Here is an 18,072-nt window from a genome sequence, read left to right as displayed (position 1 = left end):
GGGGCGGGAACGGGGCCGGGCGGGAGGCGGTGTGAGGTGCTGTGAGGTGCTGTGAGGGAGCGGGGGTGCTGTGCGGAGGGGCCGTTACCTGAGGGGAGTACGGTGGGTAGGGACGGGATCATTCCTCCAGTGGTACTGTAAAAGCCGGTAGCGAAAGTCTGTAAGAGTCGTTTTGGAGTTTTAGAAAGTAGGCTTTCGTATTGCAGCGCTGGGCACATATGCGAATACTTTCATGGACATGAGTGTGTCCATTGCCCGAAATCGTGTGGGTTATGTAGCTTTCAAGTTATATATATTCATTAGATTTCTATTTAGATAGTCATTACATTTCCCGGAGACATCATACATATGCTAATATATGTTAATATACTATGCATTCGCCATGAAATAAGCCGGTGGTCTTTTAGGCGTCTCTTGCAGCGATCCATAGTTTTCATCCCTCAGGGCCCACGCATACTCACAGGGGTCTTCTAGGGAGCTGTGCAGCTATGTTGGTTTTGAGCTGGCTTGTTCTAATTTGTAGTCTTGTCCTTGTTCCTGTTATCTCTAAGAACACGCCTTGATGCTCTTACTACTTTCTTATCTTCAAACCTCCTTTTATCCACACAGAAGGCCACAGCTGCATATTCCAAAAGGTTATATTGACCTATCTTCCAACAGAAGGTTAGTAAAGCAAAAATAAGATATTTTAGGCTACAAGGGGAGGTACAGAATGGGGATAGGTATGAGGCTGTTCCCCAAAGGGGGATGGGGTATGTGGTGAGTGCTGTTCTCTTGGGGGGCATCCCCGAGGTGATGTGGTGTGAGAACAGGGCCATCTCTGAGGGGACATGATGTGGGGACAGGGCTGTTTCCCTGAGGTGATGTGGTGTAGGGACAGGGTTGTTTCTCTGAGGGGACATGATGTGGGGACAGGGCTGTTTACCTGAGGCAATATGGTGTGGGGACAGGGCTGTGTCTGAGGGACATGATGTGGGGACAGGGTTGTTTACCCGGGGATGTAGTGTGAGGACAGGGTGGTCCCTGAGGGTTTGTGGTATGAGGACAAGTGTGCCCACAAAGGGGGTGCAGTATCAGGACAAATCTGTTGCCCAAAAGGAGGTGTGGTTTGTGGAAGGGACTGCTTCATGGGGAGCTGAGGACTGAGCAGTTGAGGTTCAGCTGTTTCAGTGTTGCTGTTGAGGGTCAGGTAAGTCTTTGACCACAAATATGGGAGCACCAGGGATGTCAGGGCAGGGATTTTACTGGGAAGTACATGACATGGGACAGACACAATGCTGTTCCTGCAAGTGAAATGTCAGGCAGGTTGTGCAGTAACATCTGTTCTTACTTTGGTGTCCCTTGCCTGGCTCCTAGCAGCACAGAGGGGATTTTATAGAGATTATTTGGTTTCCACCCTCTTAGCTGCATCCCTAGACAGATGCATAGATGCTACATTACTGGGAAGTAGCTAATTACCTTTTTCTGATGGTGGTGGTGGGGTAGTTTCATAGAGTGAATCAGTAGAAACAGAATTCCAGAGTCCTGCTGCTGTGTTTCCACATACTTAGTGTTTCAGGACATGGTCCTCTCCTAGGACCTTATCACTTTGTTTGTTTGTTTTCCTGACCAGGCCTAAATGAAGGCTACAACACCTTCATGTCATTCTGCTTTTTTCACACAGACAGCAGCATAGTACCTGTATAAGTATCTTAGACATATACAGGAAAGTCTTTTATAAGCATGCAAAATTTAAGCAGAGATCCAAATACATCCTGGTGTAATAGTATTATTATTAGCTGCCTGAGTTGTTGAGCTGTACATATATCCTGTACACAATGGCAGGATTAGCAGGAAGGGAAATCTCAAAGAAGGTGGGATTTGATCCTGTTAGGTGCTTTGCTACAAGCACTGCAAGAGCCATTAGCTTTGATGTCTGACTGCACCCTGCTGTGGGCCAGACAGACAAGTTTTCCCAGAAGTGATTCAGGAGTGATTCAAAGGTTAAGGTGTAGTTAAATGAAACACACTTGTTTATAGTGTATATTAATTGACATTGACTGAACTGATTAATGATCTGTCCTGATCTAATCTTTTTCCCTGGAATTAAAAGTCAATATGTGGAGCTTTAACTGTTTTAAAATTACTTTTATCATGTGGTTTGTTCTTATGTGTGTGGGGGGGTTTAACATCTGATAATACACTGTATCAAATGATTATATGGACTGCAGTCACTGAGGATTAAAACGTACTTTCCAAAGGGTACTCAGCCGTGCTAGGCCTGTGCAGGTGAGCCGAGTCAAAAGGTGGATTAATACCACAGTTCTCTTAGCAAATGAGAGATTGGAGACCTTAGGGCTTGAGAACATTCGTTCAGGGAACGCAGGAAGGAGTGAGAAATGCAACTCCTTCTGTGATTGAATTTGTGGGAAACATAATACCTCAACAAATGTTGCAGATCTAGTGAGGGAATTTACAAAGCACAGAGGTAAGGAATAGAATCCGTGTATGTGAATGCGAAAGAAGCAATTGGGGAATAAGGACTTAATCACTAGGGAAGAGTACATAAGACAACAAAAGATGTCTAGGAAAAGTATTGGCAAAAATACATGAACCAGAGAAACTACTAAGAAAATCCATAAGATGAAAAAGCAAAACAAAACAAGGAAAAGGCTTACTTTCTCCAGGACTCTTGAAATAGCCAATTCTTTCCTGAACAGGAAAGATGGAACCATATTAGCAATATTTTATGCATCATCAGATCATTTCAGTGTGCACACTTCTGAGCTTATATACGTCTGTAATTTTTTTCCCCTATTATAGAATTAATTATGTTAATAATGGTTGCTGTTGAGTAATTTAGAGGTAATAGTCCATGCTAAGTGTTAGGTAAATAAGCCAGTTTGGATGAGACTGCTGTGCTAGAATGGAATGAAAAGGGTCAAGAAAGTCAACAGTGTCACAGTTCTGTTCTGAATCCTTAGGGAGTCATTGGATTACTTTTTGTTTAAAATTACTCAGTAGACAAACTGTTATTAGGTGAAAAAAATAAGGTAAGGGGGACCCCCTCAATATTCTGTAGAGAGATACATTCAGTAGTTTGGGCAGGCAATTCACTTAAATTTAGGTATCTTTTTTGTGAGATAGATGTCTTACTTATCTCCCAAAGGCATTTTGGTGCCTTTTGAAACACAAGAAGCCTGATTTATTTGAAAAGCAGAGGCTTATGTTTCTGCCTATGTCTTTTTCACAACAAAGCAAAACATGCATGGATATTGTCCATCTGTGGATAGGAATAGGACGCTGCCCCTTTCTCCTTTGCATACAAGGATATACCACCTCTGACAGTTTGTTATTTTTCTTAAGTCTTGGTTTATCCTTGTTGATGCCTAAATCCCCCTTGTTATCTTCCAGAAGCTTTGGTCATCACTGTGGAATTTCTGGTATGAGAAGGCAGAGCAGCGTCAGAGTAGAGAGAAGATCCTTGCTGAACTGCTGTAATCATGAAGACAGTGATTTTAATTGTCCTAATTATCTTCACTTTGCTGTCTTCAGGTAAGGCTGATGCAGAAAGGGAAAGAGAAAGGTGATCTCTGGGTGGGTTACCAGGATACAAACTGTAACGCATGCTTTGGTTTTTTCTTCTCTGCAAAGAAGTTGCAGCTAGAACTGTGTCTGTGATTTCCATTTGCCTGTATTTTTCCTTTTTTTATCACTGGCAGATGGTGACCCTGTTAGTTTTGAAGCAGCTCGATACACTAGTTTCTTAGTAATTCAGTGACAGTCTGTTTCCTTTGAATAGTTGAGATCTTCATACTCATGAACACTGTCAAAATGATTCAGTGTTATTTCAAGCTGCTCTCCTTTGAAACCACAATGGGTTCTTTTTGGAATTGTGTTGAATTAACATAAAAACAAATACAGTACTAATGTCTGATGCTATATTCAAAGAAATAAAAACTTTAATGTTTTAATTGTAAATATTATTTATTCCAGGCAATATTTTTGCTTGATATTAATAGATCGTGAGCAAGCCAAGTGCTTAAACATCTGGAAATGACAGTGTTAGAGATGTTGTAGTGTTTTCTATGCATTCAGTCCTGGTTTTCATTGCATGGTATAAGATTCTGTCAAGTTATATAACTGCATGCTATTTTTATATATAATAATTATATTTCTCCTTAAATACATAGTGTCTTCTTAAGATGCATATGATGATATATTTCAGAGTAGAAAGAATACAAAATAAGTCATAGTACATCCAGGATGGAATAATTGGAGACTAAAACAAAAGAGGAAATCTTGTTGGTATGTCTGGACTCCCTTAAGATGCAGCTTTATAGTCAATTTAAACCAACCAAACCCTTGACTCCCCCTGGAAAAGGAGGTTTCACCTTCTCCTCCACTTCTAATTGCATCTTCCTATCTGCTGGCACTGTTTTGTTTTGGTTTTTAATTGGTTACTTAGTTTTCAGCTGGAAAGATCTGACATCTGAATAGTTCAGTTGCGCTGCAGTTCTGCACAGTGTTCCTGTGCAAGTTACTTAACCTCTTTGTTTGGCATTCAGCAATGAAGATAATTCTTACTAACTTCCTGTTCGGAAAAAGTAAGGTTTTGAGGATTTTGTTGTTAATGTTTATTCAATACTCTGTTCAATATAATACATGATTCTTCATTGTCAATAACCCAATAGTCCCTAGTTTCTGACTTTCATAGTGGGTGCTGTCATGGAAGAAACACTTCTCTATCTTGAGGGAAATCCAGCATATTACTTGTCATTGCTGAAGAAACATTTAGATAGTACATTGTTTTAAAACAGAGGAAGGTTCAAGTCACAGAATTTCCATCGTAATTTCAAATAGTTCCAGATCCTCACCTACTGGATTAAGGGGTTTGGTTTAGTCTGTTATAAAGTAGCATTCAATTGTGAAGTTCTTCCAACTTCAAAAATTCATATTTCTCCTCTGATCTAAGGTTTTCTGACCCCGGAGCTCTGATGTGGGTCTTATTACTTAAAATCGGGTAGTCTTTGTCTGGGGAAGGAAATACTGTTCTACCAAAGCATAGCACTCAGTGGGAAATGCTGTTCTACCGAAGTATGTAGCTCAGTGCTGTGAGACACCTGGGACTTGGAACACCAGTTGTCTGCTTAAACTACAACAATCTACTCTCTAAAAACTAAATTCAACAAAGCTAAAGCAACTTGACCCCCTGTCAACATCCTTCCTCCATATTTCTTGTTATTTTGAAGGCTTAGATCTGAATCTCTTGGACTTCGTAACAGAAATATTAAGATTGCTACGGATAAATTATGTGTGGGACTATGTGTGTGTGAAAGCACCAGAGGAAACAAGCAGGGCGAAGGTTAAAAGAATGGCCTGTATTGATAACCAATGACAAAACTGACAGCAATAAAACTGATAAGATGTGGGGAATGCATTGTTTACATCAAGATTAGAAGGTCTGGGCTCTGATAAGGTCACATCACAGTTGACTTGTTAGGAGAAGAACTTCAGTCTGATAACAGGAAGAGGGCAACAAGGTTACCCTGCATTGTAAGTGTCATTCCTCTTCTTGCTATCCCAACAGGAAAACAGATCATAACCATAAAGATGTCCTTGCCTTTGTTTCCTCATTCTGGATGGCAACCTTGCCTAAAATGCATGAAGTATAAAGCAAGGAAGATTCTGAGGCAAAAGTTCATGGCATAATGATTGTTGATTCTTGAAAACCTACCTAAAAACTCATTGGTTGCTGTCAGTAAAGAGGAAGCAAAGAGACATGCTAAAGCTCCAACAGCAAACATTCATTGTCCTCCATGTTAGGCAAAAGTCACCCTGGTCAGACTGCTTGGGGACATCTCTTGGGTGCCTGCAAATATGTGGATATGTGAGTGTGAGTGGGCAAAATCAACTTACTTGTGAAGTTAAATAAAATAAAATAACCTCCTTCTTCCAAAAGATCTGAAACTGAGGGTTGGGGTTTTTTCCCTAAATTCTACAAATCTTGACTTCTTTTTTGATTCTACAGGGAAGAAATTCCGATGGTGCACCCTTTCTGACCTAGAACAGAGAAAGTGTGCTGAACTGTCCAAAGCACTTATGGCTGTGCTGCCCCTTGCTGTCAATTCGTTTGCTAGGATTTCTTGCATCAGAGCCCACAATACATATGACTGCATTGATAAAATCAGGGTGAGTTCACAGAGATTTTTTGAACTGATTCTGAGTCCAAATCCTCTTTTGAAGAAGTAACTGGTAAACAGAATCCATGGGAGAATAAAATGATGCTGAAATTATGATATTGCATATATGACAAAGTACATGGTAGCTTGGAAAGCAAGAATTAAACCCCATGAGCATTCTACTAGCTGTACTATTTTACTCCAGCTGATGTTCTTGCAGTCTATAGGAAATAAATAAAAAGCTTCTTGGAAATACGTGGACAAAACCAAACTACTAAATTCAAACTTGCTCAGAGCATTCCCCTTGCTTCTGATCTGTGGGTTTTGGTCCTACTCTGACAATAACGAATATTTTCTCTTCCCTTTCTTCCCTGCTACTTTTAGCCCCTAGTCAGTCTTTTCTGATGTAAAGAGCAAAGCCTTTTCTCATATAAAAATCTTTAATTTAAATAAAATTAGACATCAGACTTTTTGTAAGTATAAGCTCTTGTATTTGACCGTTTCTGAAATGAAATTTTCATAATGCTAAATATGCTTTGAAAAAAATCATTAATGACAAAGGAAGATAAGCATTTCCTATAGAATAATTTCATTCACATGCCTAAAACTTGATTGGGATAGAGAATTTCAGTTTTCATTTTCATTCAGTCCCAGCTTCCTTCCATGGAGTCCAAATCTGACCTGGAAAACAAACCTAAGAAAACCATTCTTGTTGGTTCAGGGAATAATTTATTTCATGTTTTCATTCAGTCCTGCAATGCTTATTAATAGACTTCAGTTCCACTTCGTGGCAATATTATAGCCAGCAGAACTCGGAAAAGGATTTGGGGTCTTGTGGGAGCAGTAGGAGGAAACAGGGGTTGCCTTTTTTTTTAAGTTGGCATCAGAATTGTGTTTTTTGGAATAGAAAGCCCAAAGAAGAGGGGGAAAACGATGTTACTGGAAAAGAACTGGTATTTTTTGAAGGTAACTCAGCCTTCACTGCTAACCTTTCACCATGCTTTGTAGCAGGGATTCAATTAAAACCAAAGCAAATTCTTGTAAAAATCACTGGTTACTACTTCTCAGGCAGAAACTACTCTTGAAGCTGCTCTGTTTGTTTCCCTGTAAACTTGTTTTGAGGGTTTTGCTGTTGTTTTCAAGGCGAATAAAGCAGATGCTGCCTCCTTGGATGCTGGAGATGTTTACTCTGCTGTAAAGCTGTATGGTCTGACAGTGGTGGCAAAGGAGGTCTATGACCAAGGTAGGTTCATGAAGCAAAAGAATAAGCTGTACTTCCGTTTGGCTAATAAATTTCTGTGCAGTGAAAGGCACAAGAATGTTAAGAATTCTTGAAAAAAAGTATATACATTTTCATTGACTTTAGAAGAGTATGGAGGTGACTAACAACTGTTTCCAAAATACTTAGTGATGATGAATAAAGTAGTAGTGGTGCTTTGTATCTAGTAGCCTTTCTGCCTGTGGTACTGTCACTATGACAAACTGACTGTATCTACCCCTGCCCATAGCACTGGTGTACTGGAGTTCTACATCTTGTAGGGAGTAAGAAGGGTTTTATTCCCTCTGTGTCAACTCTTATACCATACTCTCTGCTAGTGTAACTGAACATTCACTAGAGGTCCCTTAAGAGATTAGCTTTTCTCATGAATTAATTTTCTCCTTCTCACCCTAAAGAGACAAGAATATACGGTGGGAAATCTTGTTACGCTAAGATTCCTCTTAATTCGTGGCAGACCTGAACAGCCTGTGCAATGAATGACTTACAGGGCAAGAATAAATAAGTCTGAGCCAAAATCAAGCATACAATAGAAAATACTTGTGGGACATGAATCTGAAAAGGAAGCCAAAATAGCAGATGGATGTAGGAAGAGACGTATGGGGATGGTATGAGAAGTAAATTTTCTTTTGGCTGAAGAACCATGAAATCATAGCGGAACGGATATGTTTCAGGTGGTAGGTATGTTCTGAGGATAAGACATAGGAGTTCTTCCCATTGCAATACCTAAACAGCGTGATACAAATGTTCAGATTTCTTGAGAAGCAGTTGCATTGGATGATGGAGTTGGATGATCTGTAAACCTTTTCCACCAGGTTATTATGTTCTGCTTTGCACATCACTTGCATCGCTCAGTTTGACAAGGTGCCATGTAGCCAGTATATGATAAAGTTCCTGGCATGAGTACCTGTGTTTCATATGCTGAAGTGATTTTTTTCCTTTGCCATGTTCACAGAAATAGTTGAACTCCTGTGCACAGATGGAAGCTGCAGAATTGGGATTTAGTTATTTCTGAAACATATTTTGTCCAGTCACAGGAAATTGTGTGTTTGCTGTGGCGATTGCCAAACGAGGAACTCTGGATATCCAAAGGCTACGAGGTGCACGCAGCTGCCACAATGGAGCCAGATGGACATCAGGCTGGAATATTCCACTTGGCTTTCTCCTTGCAAGAAATGATCTTTCCTGGGATGAAGCACAGCCTCTGAGCCAAGGTGGGTGAAGGGAATCGCCTCTGCCCTCAGCAAAAGTGAGTGAAATGCTAGCAGATGTAGAATGAACTGAGCTATGTGGAAATTGAAGGGATTTTGTGGATGAGATATCCTCTTGGAGTGTTTTTGATACTGGCTCTTAGCTCTCTTCAGAACTTTTCTAGCAATCTCAAAGCAGCAGAACTGTTACCGAAACAGGAAATCTTCGTCTTCTTTATGCAACAGGGAACAAATCTTTGCAATATCTAACCAACACAAAGATGGTTTTAAACAAGCAAAATTTGATCACTCTGTTTCCAGCAAATGTTTTGAATTTGAAGTTTAGACAATGAAGCTGCATTTGCTGATTCGTTTTAAAGCACCATAGTCCTAGCTATGTCCACAATATGCTTGGCCCCTTTTCCTTCTTCCATTTTTTCCCATTTGACTATTTTTCTTTCTTTTTGGTGGTTTTTTTCCCCCTTACATCTGAAGTAATCAGTGAGTATTTCAATGCAAGTTGCATCCCTGGAGTTGGTGTTGCTGCTCCTCGACTGTGTGCTCTCTGCCAAGGACAAAAGTCCTATGTCAGAGATAAGAACCACTTCTGTGAGACCAGCAGTAACGAACCCTTCTATGACTCTGAGGGTGCCTTCAGGTGAGCTCTGTGACACTGGTACTTAACTTATATTCATGGAAAAAGAACTTGTGTGGGAAGAAAAGCCAGGTGATGTTAATGGGATGGCATTTGTCTTTCTACAGATGCTTGAAGAATGGAGTGGCAGATGTTGCCTTTTTAGATCATCTAACAATTACAAGTGCCACAGGTAATTCTTAAGAACTCAGATTCCTTTTAAACTCTGGCTGTGCTCTTTACTGCACAGAAGTTTGGAGGATATACCTATATTTGTGTTGTTTCCAGGGAAAAGTCAATCTCTCTAAGCAGTTCAGTGGTATTTTTTGGCTCTCCACACAAGTCAGAAGGGAAAAGAAGAGGAAAGAATAAGTGAGCAGTAATTGCTCACAGGAGATTCTTAGAATAGGAGTAGACAGATGTTTTTATACAGGTGATTTCTTTAGCCTAAAGTCTCTGAATCAGATGTCAGCATTTGCATTGCCTGAGTTATGATAATCCTTTTAGAATTCAGTGTATTGAGCTGCTAGAATGTGCAGTTCCTGTATACCTGTTTGGTATTTTTAAACTCAGTCAAGCTCTGTAGCAACACTTTTGAAGGTGGTTAACACTAGCTTTTCCAGGTAAGTATTTTTAAACAAACATATTTACAGGGTACAGCTTAAAGAGTATTTTGGAGCACCTCGGGCTGAGGTCCCTCTGTTACATGAAAAGCGTATCAAAGACAGTTTTCCACGTGTGCTTGGTACACTGTGCTGCTTGCATGCTCTTTGCGCAACCTCCTCTGAAAAACGTTTTACCTTCTACTGCAGTGCCTGCTGCTAGGTCATGTCTCACTTCATAGATTCACGAGTATCCTATTGTTTCAGACTCAGAACAACAGGAATATGAACTCTTATGTCCCGATGGGACTACAGCTGAGCTGACTGAATACAGCACCTGTAACTTGGGCAAGGGACCTGGCCGTGGAATCGTCACCCGCCACAACTTCCAGAAGATTACCAACAAATTTCTTAGCATGATCCAAGTGAGTGGATCTTATAAGCTGTATATCTCCAGACACAGGAGAAATTTATAGTTAGTGTGAACAAAGTACTAAAATTTGGTTGTTCGGGGGAAGTATCTTGCATTGGCTTCTGGAAGAAGGTTTTACTTTTCTCTGAAGTGTTCTTCTGTAGAAGGCTGGGAATAAATAAGTAAAGAAGGGAAAGATGCTGTAACACCCAAACTGGAAAATAGCTAACGATGTATGTTCATCCTGCCCTGGAACTTATGTCGACCCTTATGTAGCTGAGGGAGACACATAGGTTCAGGCAGTGTTCACCTTTGTTCCTCTCTTTTTCTCAATATATAAATAGTATCCGTTACCTTGACATCCAGGAATCTGAAGCTGAACCTGAAATGCATATGTAAATGCAAATTTGAAGAATTTATGAAGTCATCCAGGCCTTAAAATAGTCCAGTAGACACTGACTAATTCAGCCTAGTGGGCTGGGTTGTGCAGTCACACAGACTGTGGTAGATAGGAATTGTACAAAACCTCTTTATTGAGAGATCTTCATATGCCTTTTTCAGTGCACTTAATAACACATATTTTAGCTGTGTTCCCCCATACCTAGCAATGGCCGTGCAGCAGTGTTCCCAGTATGCTTTTCAGTGATTTCTTCTCTTCCAGTATCATCAGGCTGAACAGAGCTGCTTTGCATATGGTACTTCCCCATCATAAAGCACAAGATATCGTGCACTCCTTTACTGCAATGATCTTTATCATAGATGTTTCTCACTCAGCAATACTCCCTCTGTTGTCTTTCCAAGGTAGCAGACATTGAGCACAGCCCAATAAATTGGAATAACTAAGATGGAAAAAAACTCTTCAGAAAAGTGAATCATATAATGCTTGTAGGACTGGGGTCATCCACTTGCTGCAGTATCTGTGGGCTTTGTCCCAGTGTGATGGAACCCTGAGTACTGTGTTACAAACCATTGATATGAAGGGAGGGAAGGATAAGGCTGCTTGTTACTGGAAAGATGAGAAGACTTGTTGCAATTAAAAGTCTTGTTCTTGTCCTAGCGCCTCTTTGGGCGAAAAGGAAAGGAAAGAGCCAGATTTGAACTCTTCACCTCAGGACCCTTTGGGGGAAAGAACCTGCTGTTCCGAGATGCCACTCAGCACCTGCAACTTCTCGAGGACCAGCTAGAGATTGCCTATGTCCTTGGTCTGGATTATGTAGCTCTCCTTAAGGGACTAGGCCATGAAGGTGAGAAGCCTTCCAAAGGGCTGTAGCTAAGGAAAGGGAAGAAAAAGTTGTCTTTCCATGTTATTCCTCCCAGCCAGGCACAAGCGCATAGACTTAAATGTCCCCTTAACAGAGAACAGATTGGTGCATAGGTGATATGGTCTCACTGTGTTCCTTCCTTCTCATTCAGGGAGCTCTTTGGATAACAGTGTTGTGCGCTGGTGCTGCATCAGTGATGCTGAGCTACGCAAATGTGAGGAGTGGGCACTGAGCATCAAATCTGATCCATTAGTCTGTGTCCAAGCAACTTCCATGACCAAATGCATTGAAATGATCAAGGTAGGGGACTCCCTGTGGTCAGAGTATATGATAAGACTGCACAGGGTGTGTATGTCCTTGTCTGAGCTGAACAAGAGGACAAACAGCTTGTACACTAAAGGAACTGGTGGGAATGAGAGGGAATTTAGGGGAATTTCCAGCCAACAGGGAAGTACAACTGCTTGATTACGCAATTCATGCCAATCCTGGTTTTGTTATTTTCTCTGATGCTATTGGCAGAGTAGTGAGGCTGATGCAGTCACCCTGGATGCAACACATGTCTACATTGCAGGGAGGTGTGGATTGGTGCCTGTAGCTGTAGAATGTTACGGTGAGTGCTCATGTGACCTTAGAAAGAAGAGAGGGAATAAAAAAACTACCATTAAAAATATAGTTAAATTTCCCCAGTTTGTGATGTTTTGTGATGGAAGCAGAAATTAATATATATGTCCAAATACTCTTCCTAGCTCTTCCACTAACTGGATTTAGCATTTGGTCTAGCTATTTGTTATATTTCTTTTACATATATATATATGTAAAGGGGACAGAGATGCTGACATAGCTCAAGAGGACTGCAAGGTTTTTAATGGGGTGCTGCCATGTAATAGGAATGACAGCAGTGACAAGATCCTTAATGGTTGTTTCTCCTCTCCAGGGGGAGATTGTGTCCCAGCTGCTGAGAGCACAGAGAAATCAGGGAAACTAATTCATCTTAAGCACAAAGGTAACAGAACAACTTTGAGAAGGCGAAAAGTTTAGATTTTCCTGAGGCTGCCTCTAGGATTTATGTAGGAATGTATTTGCATGTTGTTTTGGGAAATAATTTCCTGTGCATGTTCAGTAGGCAGCTAGGACAAGAGCTTTGTGGCTAAGCAAAGAATGCAGATCCTGTACTGTAACTGAAGATGTCCTGACAGGATGAGGGAGAGAAGAGGGGGGTTATACCTGTCTGGAATACTTAATTGCCTTGGTATAACTGGTTATTGTTGTTGTTTTACAGCATTGCCACCTGTTTATGCTGTTGCCCTAGCTAAGAAAAACACCAAACAGATCAACATCCATAACCTTAAGGGAAAGAGATCCTGCCACAGTCACCTGTATAGTCCTGGAGGGTGGTTGATTCTTTCCAGATACACAGTGGGAGCTCTGAAGAATGATACTGAGATCTGTGACATTGGCTCTGGTAAGGGCTGCTCTACGTTACCTGTTGGCTAGACCATGGAAATGTGAAACCCCAAATTTGGGAGTAAAATGGAGATGGCACCATGAGGATTTGATCAGGAAATGATGATTGCAGTCTCAGAGGGTGTTGAAGCAGCTCTTCCTCCTATCTGACTATTCTTCACACTGTTTAGCCCTCTCCTTGCTAGCTATTAGGATGGAATTCTATTCCTGTCTTTTGTGTGAAGAGGCTTTGGAATACCTTGCCTTAATCTCACCTCAATTTTCTTTATTCAGCTTATCAGAACTACTTTTGGAAGGGCTGCATGCCAGGAGCAGATGGAAACTTGTGCAAGGTGTGCATTGGAGACAGTGAGGTGGAAGGGGCTCGAATATCTAGCAGATGTGCTGCAGGTCACAACGAACATTACTATGGCAATATGGGAGCACTCAGGTAAGCTTTTGTCAGTCAGAAATGCAGAGCAATAGCTAGAATTTGCTTATTTTGCTGATTGTTTTCTTTGGAGGTTTGGGGTTTTGGTCTTGTTAAGCAACTGGCTGTATAAACTTCTGCTAGCATGTATTTTGTTTTGGTTGCGGTTGCTATGGGAACATTCAACTGATTGTTGATTTAAAACAGTCATGAAACCATTTCCAGGGCAAGACAATGCTTCCAAACATGCAGGGCTTGGAGCATTGGTACAGACTCATTAAAAGAAGGGATGAAAGACAGTTAGAAGGTCAGAGAGCAGAAGTGATGTGGTAAGGAGCATTGTAAGGTACAGGAGGTAATTAAATAGACCGAAGATATTAAAAAAAAATAGTTGAAGACAGAGGCAGAGAAGAATATTAAAGATTAAAGCACTCTTATAAAATATATATAATGCATTTAGTTGAATTACATTCTCTTTCATGGCTAGGCACAGTTGAGGCTGCATAGACATTGTGCCACACTTTGGCTTGGGAGCTGCTTTAAGGGATGTAAAGGATTGTCCTATGAAATATGTGAATGCTCTCCACTGAGATCTATACTAACACCACTAACTTGTTCCATATAACAACCATGTAAGTACAGATGAGAGGGATACTTCCAGCTGCTCCTGGTTTAGCTTCAGGACTATCCAAATGTCAGTCATTATATAGCAGCTGTCTCTGATATCTTGGGTTTTTTTTTCCCTGCACCAGGTGCCTAGTTGGCAATCCCAGTGGAAGAAGCTTCGGAGATGTAGCTTTCCTGGAACATTCTAATCTACTCCAGAACATACAGAGTGAGATGCAGATACTCTCTTTTCCTTTGAGAATGTTCATTAGTGTCAGTTACTTCCCACACAGGGACCATCACTCATGAGGATCAGCTTTTGCAGGTTTAATCTAGGTCCGTGAAGGTGTGTTTGTGGCTGGAAAATTGCAAGAACCTTCCTTCAAGTAGGTGCTCCAATAAAGCTCAAATTCAGATACTGTTCCATTTTAGAGAGGAAAGAGGAAGAATCATTGGGAGCATAACCATCCTTGGAGACTGCACTTATTTTTTGAAAGCTCAAAGCTTTAAAAAGCAAGTGACTTTTCCCACCAGACCTTCTTCCATAGGCAGCCATAGTGCATGTACCTGTTTTTTTTTAAATCAAAGTTTCAGGAATTCAGATAGCAGATAAGAGCAATGCTGTGGGCTGTTTGTGCTGGCAGATGTTCTATGCCTTCATCATGACATGGCAAATTCTTCATGTTGTTTCACAGGCACTTACGGAATGAACAGTCCAAATACCTTAATAGATAAAAAACCTGCAAGTTGTTTTGCCTTTCACAGTTCCTAAAACATTGTTAGTACACTATGAAATATTTAATTTTCTCTGGGAAATACTGATCTTAGCAACCATCTAGCAATTGGATTTTGTTGAAAATTGTTTTAGTTACAGTAGCTTAAATCCCTTCATTATGTCTACTGCTCCAACAACCAAAATAATGCTACCTTTGCATGGAGTTGAAGAGAGAGGGAATCCCCATTTTGTTCAGCCTGATAAAGCACACTGAAATTCTATTTTAGGCAATTTCATAAACAGGAGAGACTTTTCTAAGAGAGGAATCTCCGTAAAATCGGGTGGAGGTATAAGAACCTGGAAAACCACAGGAATTCATGCAGCGATGAGCAGTTTGTCTGAAGAAGCAAGGGACATGCAGGCTGAATTACTTTCTTTTCAGAAAGCAATCTGAATACAGATGAAGATAAGGCATGATAAGCTGTTCATATGCCTTGATATTATTCTAATTTTTAGTTGATAGGTTCAGCTTAAGTTCACTGACCTGTTTCCTCCGTGAAAACACTACCCTGCTCCTTATGTGTTCCTAATAAATGACAACATAGCGTGCTGCATTTGTTTTGAACATATTAGCTAAACTTCTTCCTCTCAATTTTTTAATGTTTTGCATGAGAGTCACCTTGCCTTCAACTTTAATTTTTTAAAAGGATTTACTTTCATTTAATCTTTTCAGATCTGGACAGCTCTGGTTGGGCAAAAGGTTATACCCCCATTGACTTTGAACTCTTGTGTCCGGATGGAACACGTGCTGCGGTCACAGAATGGGCAGGCTGTAACCTTGGCCCCATTCCCCCCAGCACAGTCATGACTCGACCAGTTACTGTCACTAAAATCTATGACTTTCTAATGAAATCCCAGGTAAGATATATTACAAGGAAAAAGTTATAATGTTATCACTTGTTATATATGGCTGCTGAAAACCCTTTCAAGATCAAAGCTTTATATGCTAAATACATAAAGTGCCTTCAGGTCCAATATAAAAGAATTAAGAATGTGCATAGGAGGTTGAGAAAATATTTATTTGGATTCTCTAAAAGGGCATTTTGGCAGCAGTTGCCATTCTGCAGTGGTCAGACTTTTGCTGAGACATCTGCTGCTGCAATACTGCATCTTTTTGTACAAAGAAAGACAGTGCTAGGTGAAAGTGGAACATTTTTTCTGCTAGATCTTGCTGTAAAACTGAGGGTCACCAGCCTAGCCTTGCCAATTGTGATCCAACTGTGGAACTTATTTCCTTTCTGTTTAGGAATCTCTGGGAAGCAAACTGGATTCTGAATTCAATCTCTTTCAGTCATGGAAGTATGGTGAAAGTGATCTGCTTTTCAAAGATACCACTCAGTACCTTGTCCATGCAAGTCACATGAGCTATCAGGAAATTCTTGGAGTGTCCTTCTTTCAGCTGGCAGAATCAGTGTTTAATTGTACACCTGCAGGTAAAGTCAAGTTCTTGATTGTGAGATACAGAAAAATGCAAAGCAGGCAGCCTTCTGTGCATAGCTATTGCCGTTTTGTTTAGACTGAATGGAGAAGTATGTTCTACATAATCCTGTCACTAACAATTTTCCAAGGAGTACTGTGTTTGGAGCTCCTTTAGAGCCTCTTACAACTCCGATCCAAAAGCACTGAAACTGGAGCTCCACAGGAACAGAATAACTAATACATTTTAGAGCAAATATGAGGTTATTGAAACAAGACTGTTTTGCTCCCACTCTGAAATTTTCCCCTTCAGCTCCAAAGATCAGTTCTGGGAAAAGGGAATATAACGTTCATTTCAATATGCCAAACGTGAGAAGAAGATAAGAAATTTTATATCTAATTCCTGAATTAACCTCAAAATGCATTAAGTAATTTCCTTCTTAAAAAGAGCACAGTAGAGAACTCAAGGTAATTTCCTTCTTAAAAAGAGCACAGTAGAGAACTCAAGATCAAAACCTTTATAAATTTAAGGGATGGCTTTTTCATTATTTTCCACTGAAAGATGTATGAAGTATGCATTTGGCTATCACTAAAACTGAAATTGTCCATGAGCCAGCATCAAGCTGTTTTGGGATCTGAAAATCTGTATTGAAGTAAATTAAGATTACACAGTAAATTAGACTTCTGAGTCTAAGTTGTTAGAGAACTGAAATTCAAAAGGGGAATTTGACCTCTATTCTGCTGTTTCTAGTGAATAGTATCTGAAGAATTTGTTATTTTTAAAGCTGCTAGCATCTTTAAGTGTATACTTTCTTGATGGTTTGTAGGCATCTTGGACTTCTGCAAACAGGACATCTGTGCATCCTCATCGAACTGATGGCTAAGACAGAGGCTTTGCAAGGCACATCACCATCGATACTGAAAAAAAGGAAACAGCAAATCGAACCTACCCAAAGCAATTTAGCAAGGAAACAGTCATCTCTAGAAATCTATGCTGGATACTCTTTTTTTTTTTTTTGGTTGTTTGTTTTTTTTTAAAAGCAGACTTCATGTTTATGATAATGTAATACTACCCATATGTCAGCCCTTTCTTGTTTGGAGCATCACATCTCATGAAAAGCACAGGCCAGCCTGCATAACCCACAGGACAGAACTAGGATCAGCAATTCTGTTCACCTACTACGGAGAAATTAGCAGTTTTGTGGAAATAGCAGGGCCAATACCGTGGACTAAAATACAGACTGTCATGAGTGGCACAGGTTAGTTGGCAGCAATTTACCTTGCTTGTCCTATAAACTGTTTCCATGCAAAAAACCAATCAACTGACATTTTGGTAGTTGTAGCATTGTCCTCCTATATCCGTAATTTTGGTTGCAACTAGAGAGTCCTTGCTGAATACATATATATGCTATAAATTGTATATGTAATTGCCATCAGAATCAGTAGTATTTTCTGCTTTTAACTGGGAAGAAGTATTTGCCTTTTTAATGAAGGATTTATACCAGTAAATAAAAACATTTTTCTCTCACTAATGAACATATTAAGGCGTCTAATAGCCAACAGAAATGGATGCTTGCAGCCTCAGGATGAAGTAATGGATGTTCATTCTCACCAAAGACTCCAACCATTACTTAATAGTACACTGACGCTTTGAATCTATGATACTTCAAATCTATGATTCTATGAAGTATCAAAATATGATTTATCAATTAAACAGCATTAGTTTTACAAGCAGAAACTGACTGAACATGTTATGAAGCCTTTTGAACAGAATGTATCATGTATTTGCTTTGCCTGTTAGTGGCAAAGATTTAGAGTGAATGGCTCTTCACAGGCAGGGCCCATTTCAGTTTGAAAGAGTTAAT

General features: G+C 40.2%; 1 protein-coding gene across 1 annotated transcript; it reads left to right on the top strand.

Annotated features, from left to right (window-relative positions):
* The first annotated feature begins 3,402 nt into the window (after positions 1–3,402).
* On the top strand, positions 3,403–17,735 carry LOC101922870 (melanotransferrin-like). Its single transcript, XM_027780679.2, has 17 exons — positions 3,403–3,534; positions 6,011–6,171; positions 7,305–7,404; positions 8,469–8,651; positions 9,123–9,285; positions 9,390–9,454; positions 10,131–10,288; positions 11,333–11,519; positions 11,689–11,837; positions 12,057–12,147; positions 12,472–12,540; positions 12,817–12,999; positions 13,275–13,431; positions 14,163–14,245; positions 15,465–15,649; positions 16,038–16,224; positions 17,035–17,735. The coding sequence occupies exons 1-17, from the start codon at positions 3,483–3,485 to the stop codon at positions 17,082–17,084; spliced, it is 2,223 nt and encodes a 740-aa protein (XP_027636480.2). The 5' UTR covers positions 3,403–3,482; the 3' UTR covers positions 17,085–17,735.
* Positions 17,736–18,072: the final 337 nt, after the last annotated feature.

This window comes from Falco peregrinus, chromosome 2 (genome assembly GCF_023634155.1).
Source record: "Falco peregrinus isolate bFalPer1 chromosome 2, bFalPer1.pri, whole genome shotgun sequence".
In the NCBI taxonomy this organism is placed as follows: domain Eukaryota; kingdom Metazoa; phylum Chordata; class Aves; order Falconiformes; family Falconidae; genus Falco; species Falco peregrinus.
The sequence above is the reverse complement of the archived record's forward strand: the minus strand, read 5'-3'. Positions and strand labels throughout refer to the sequence as shown.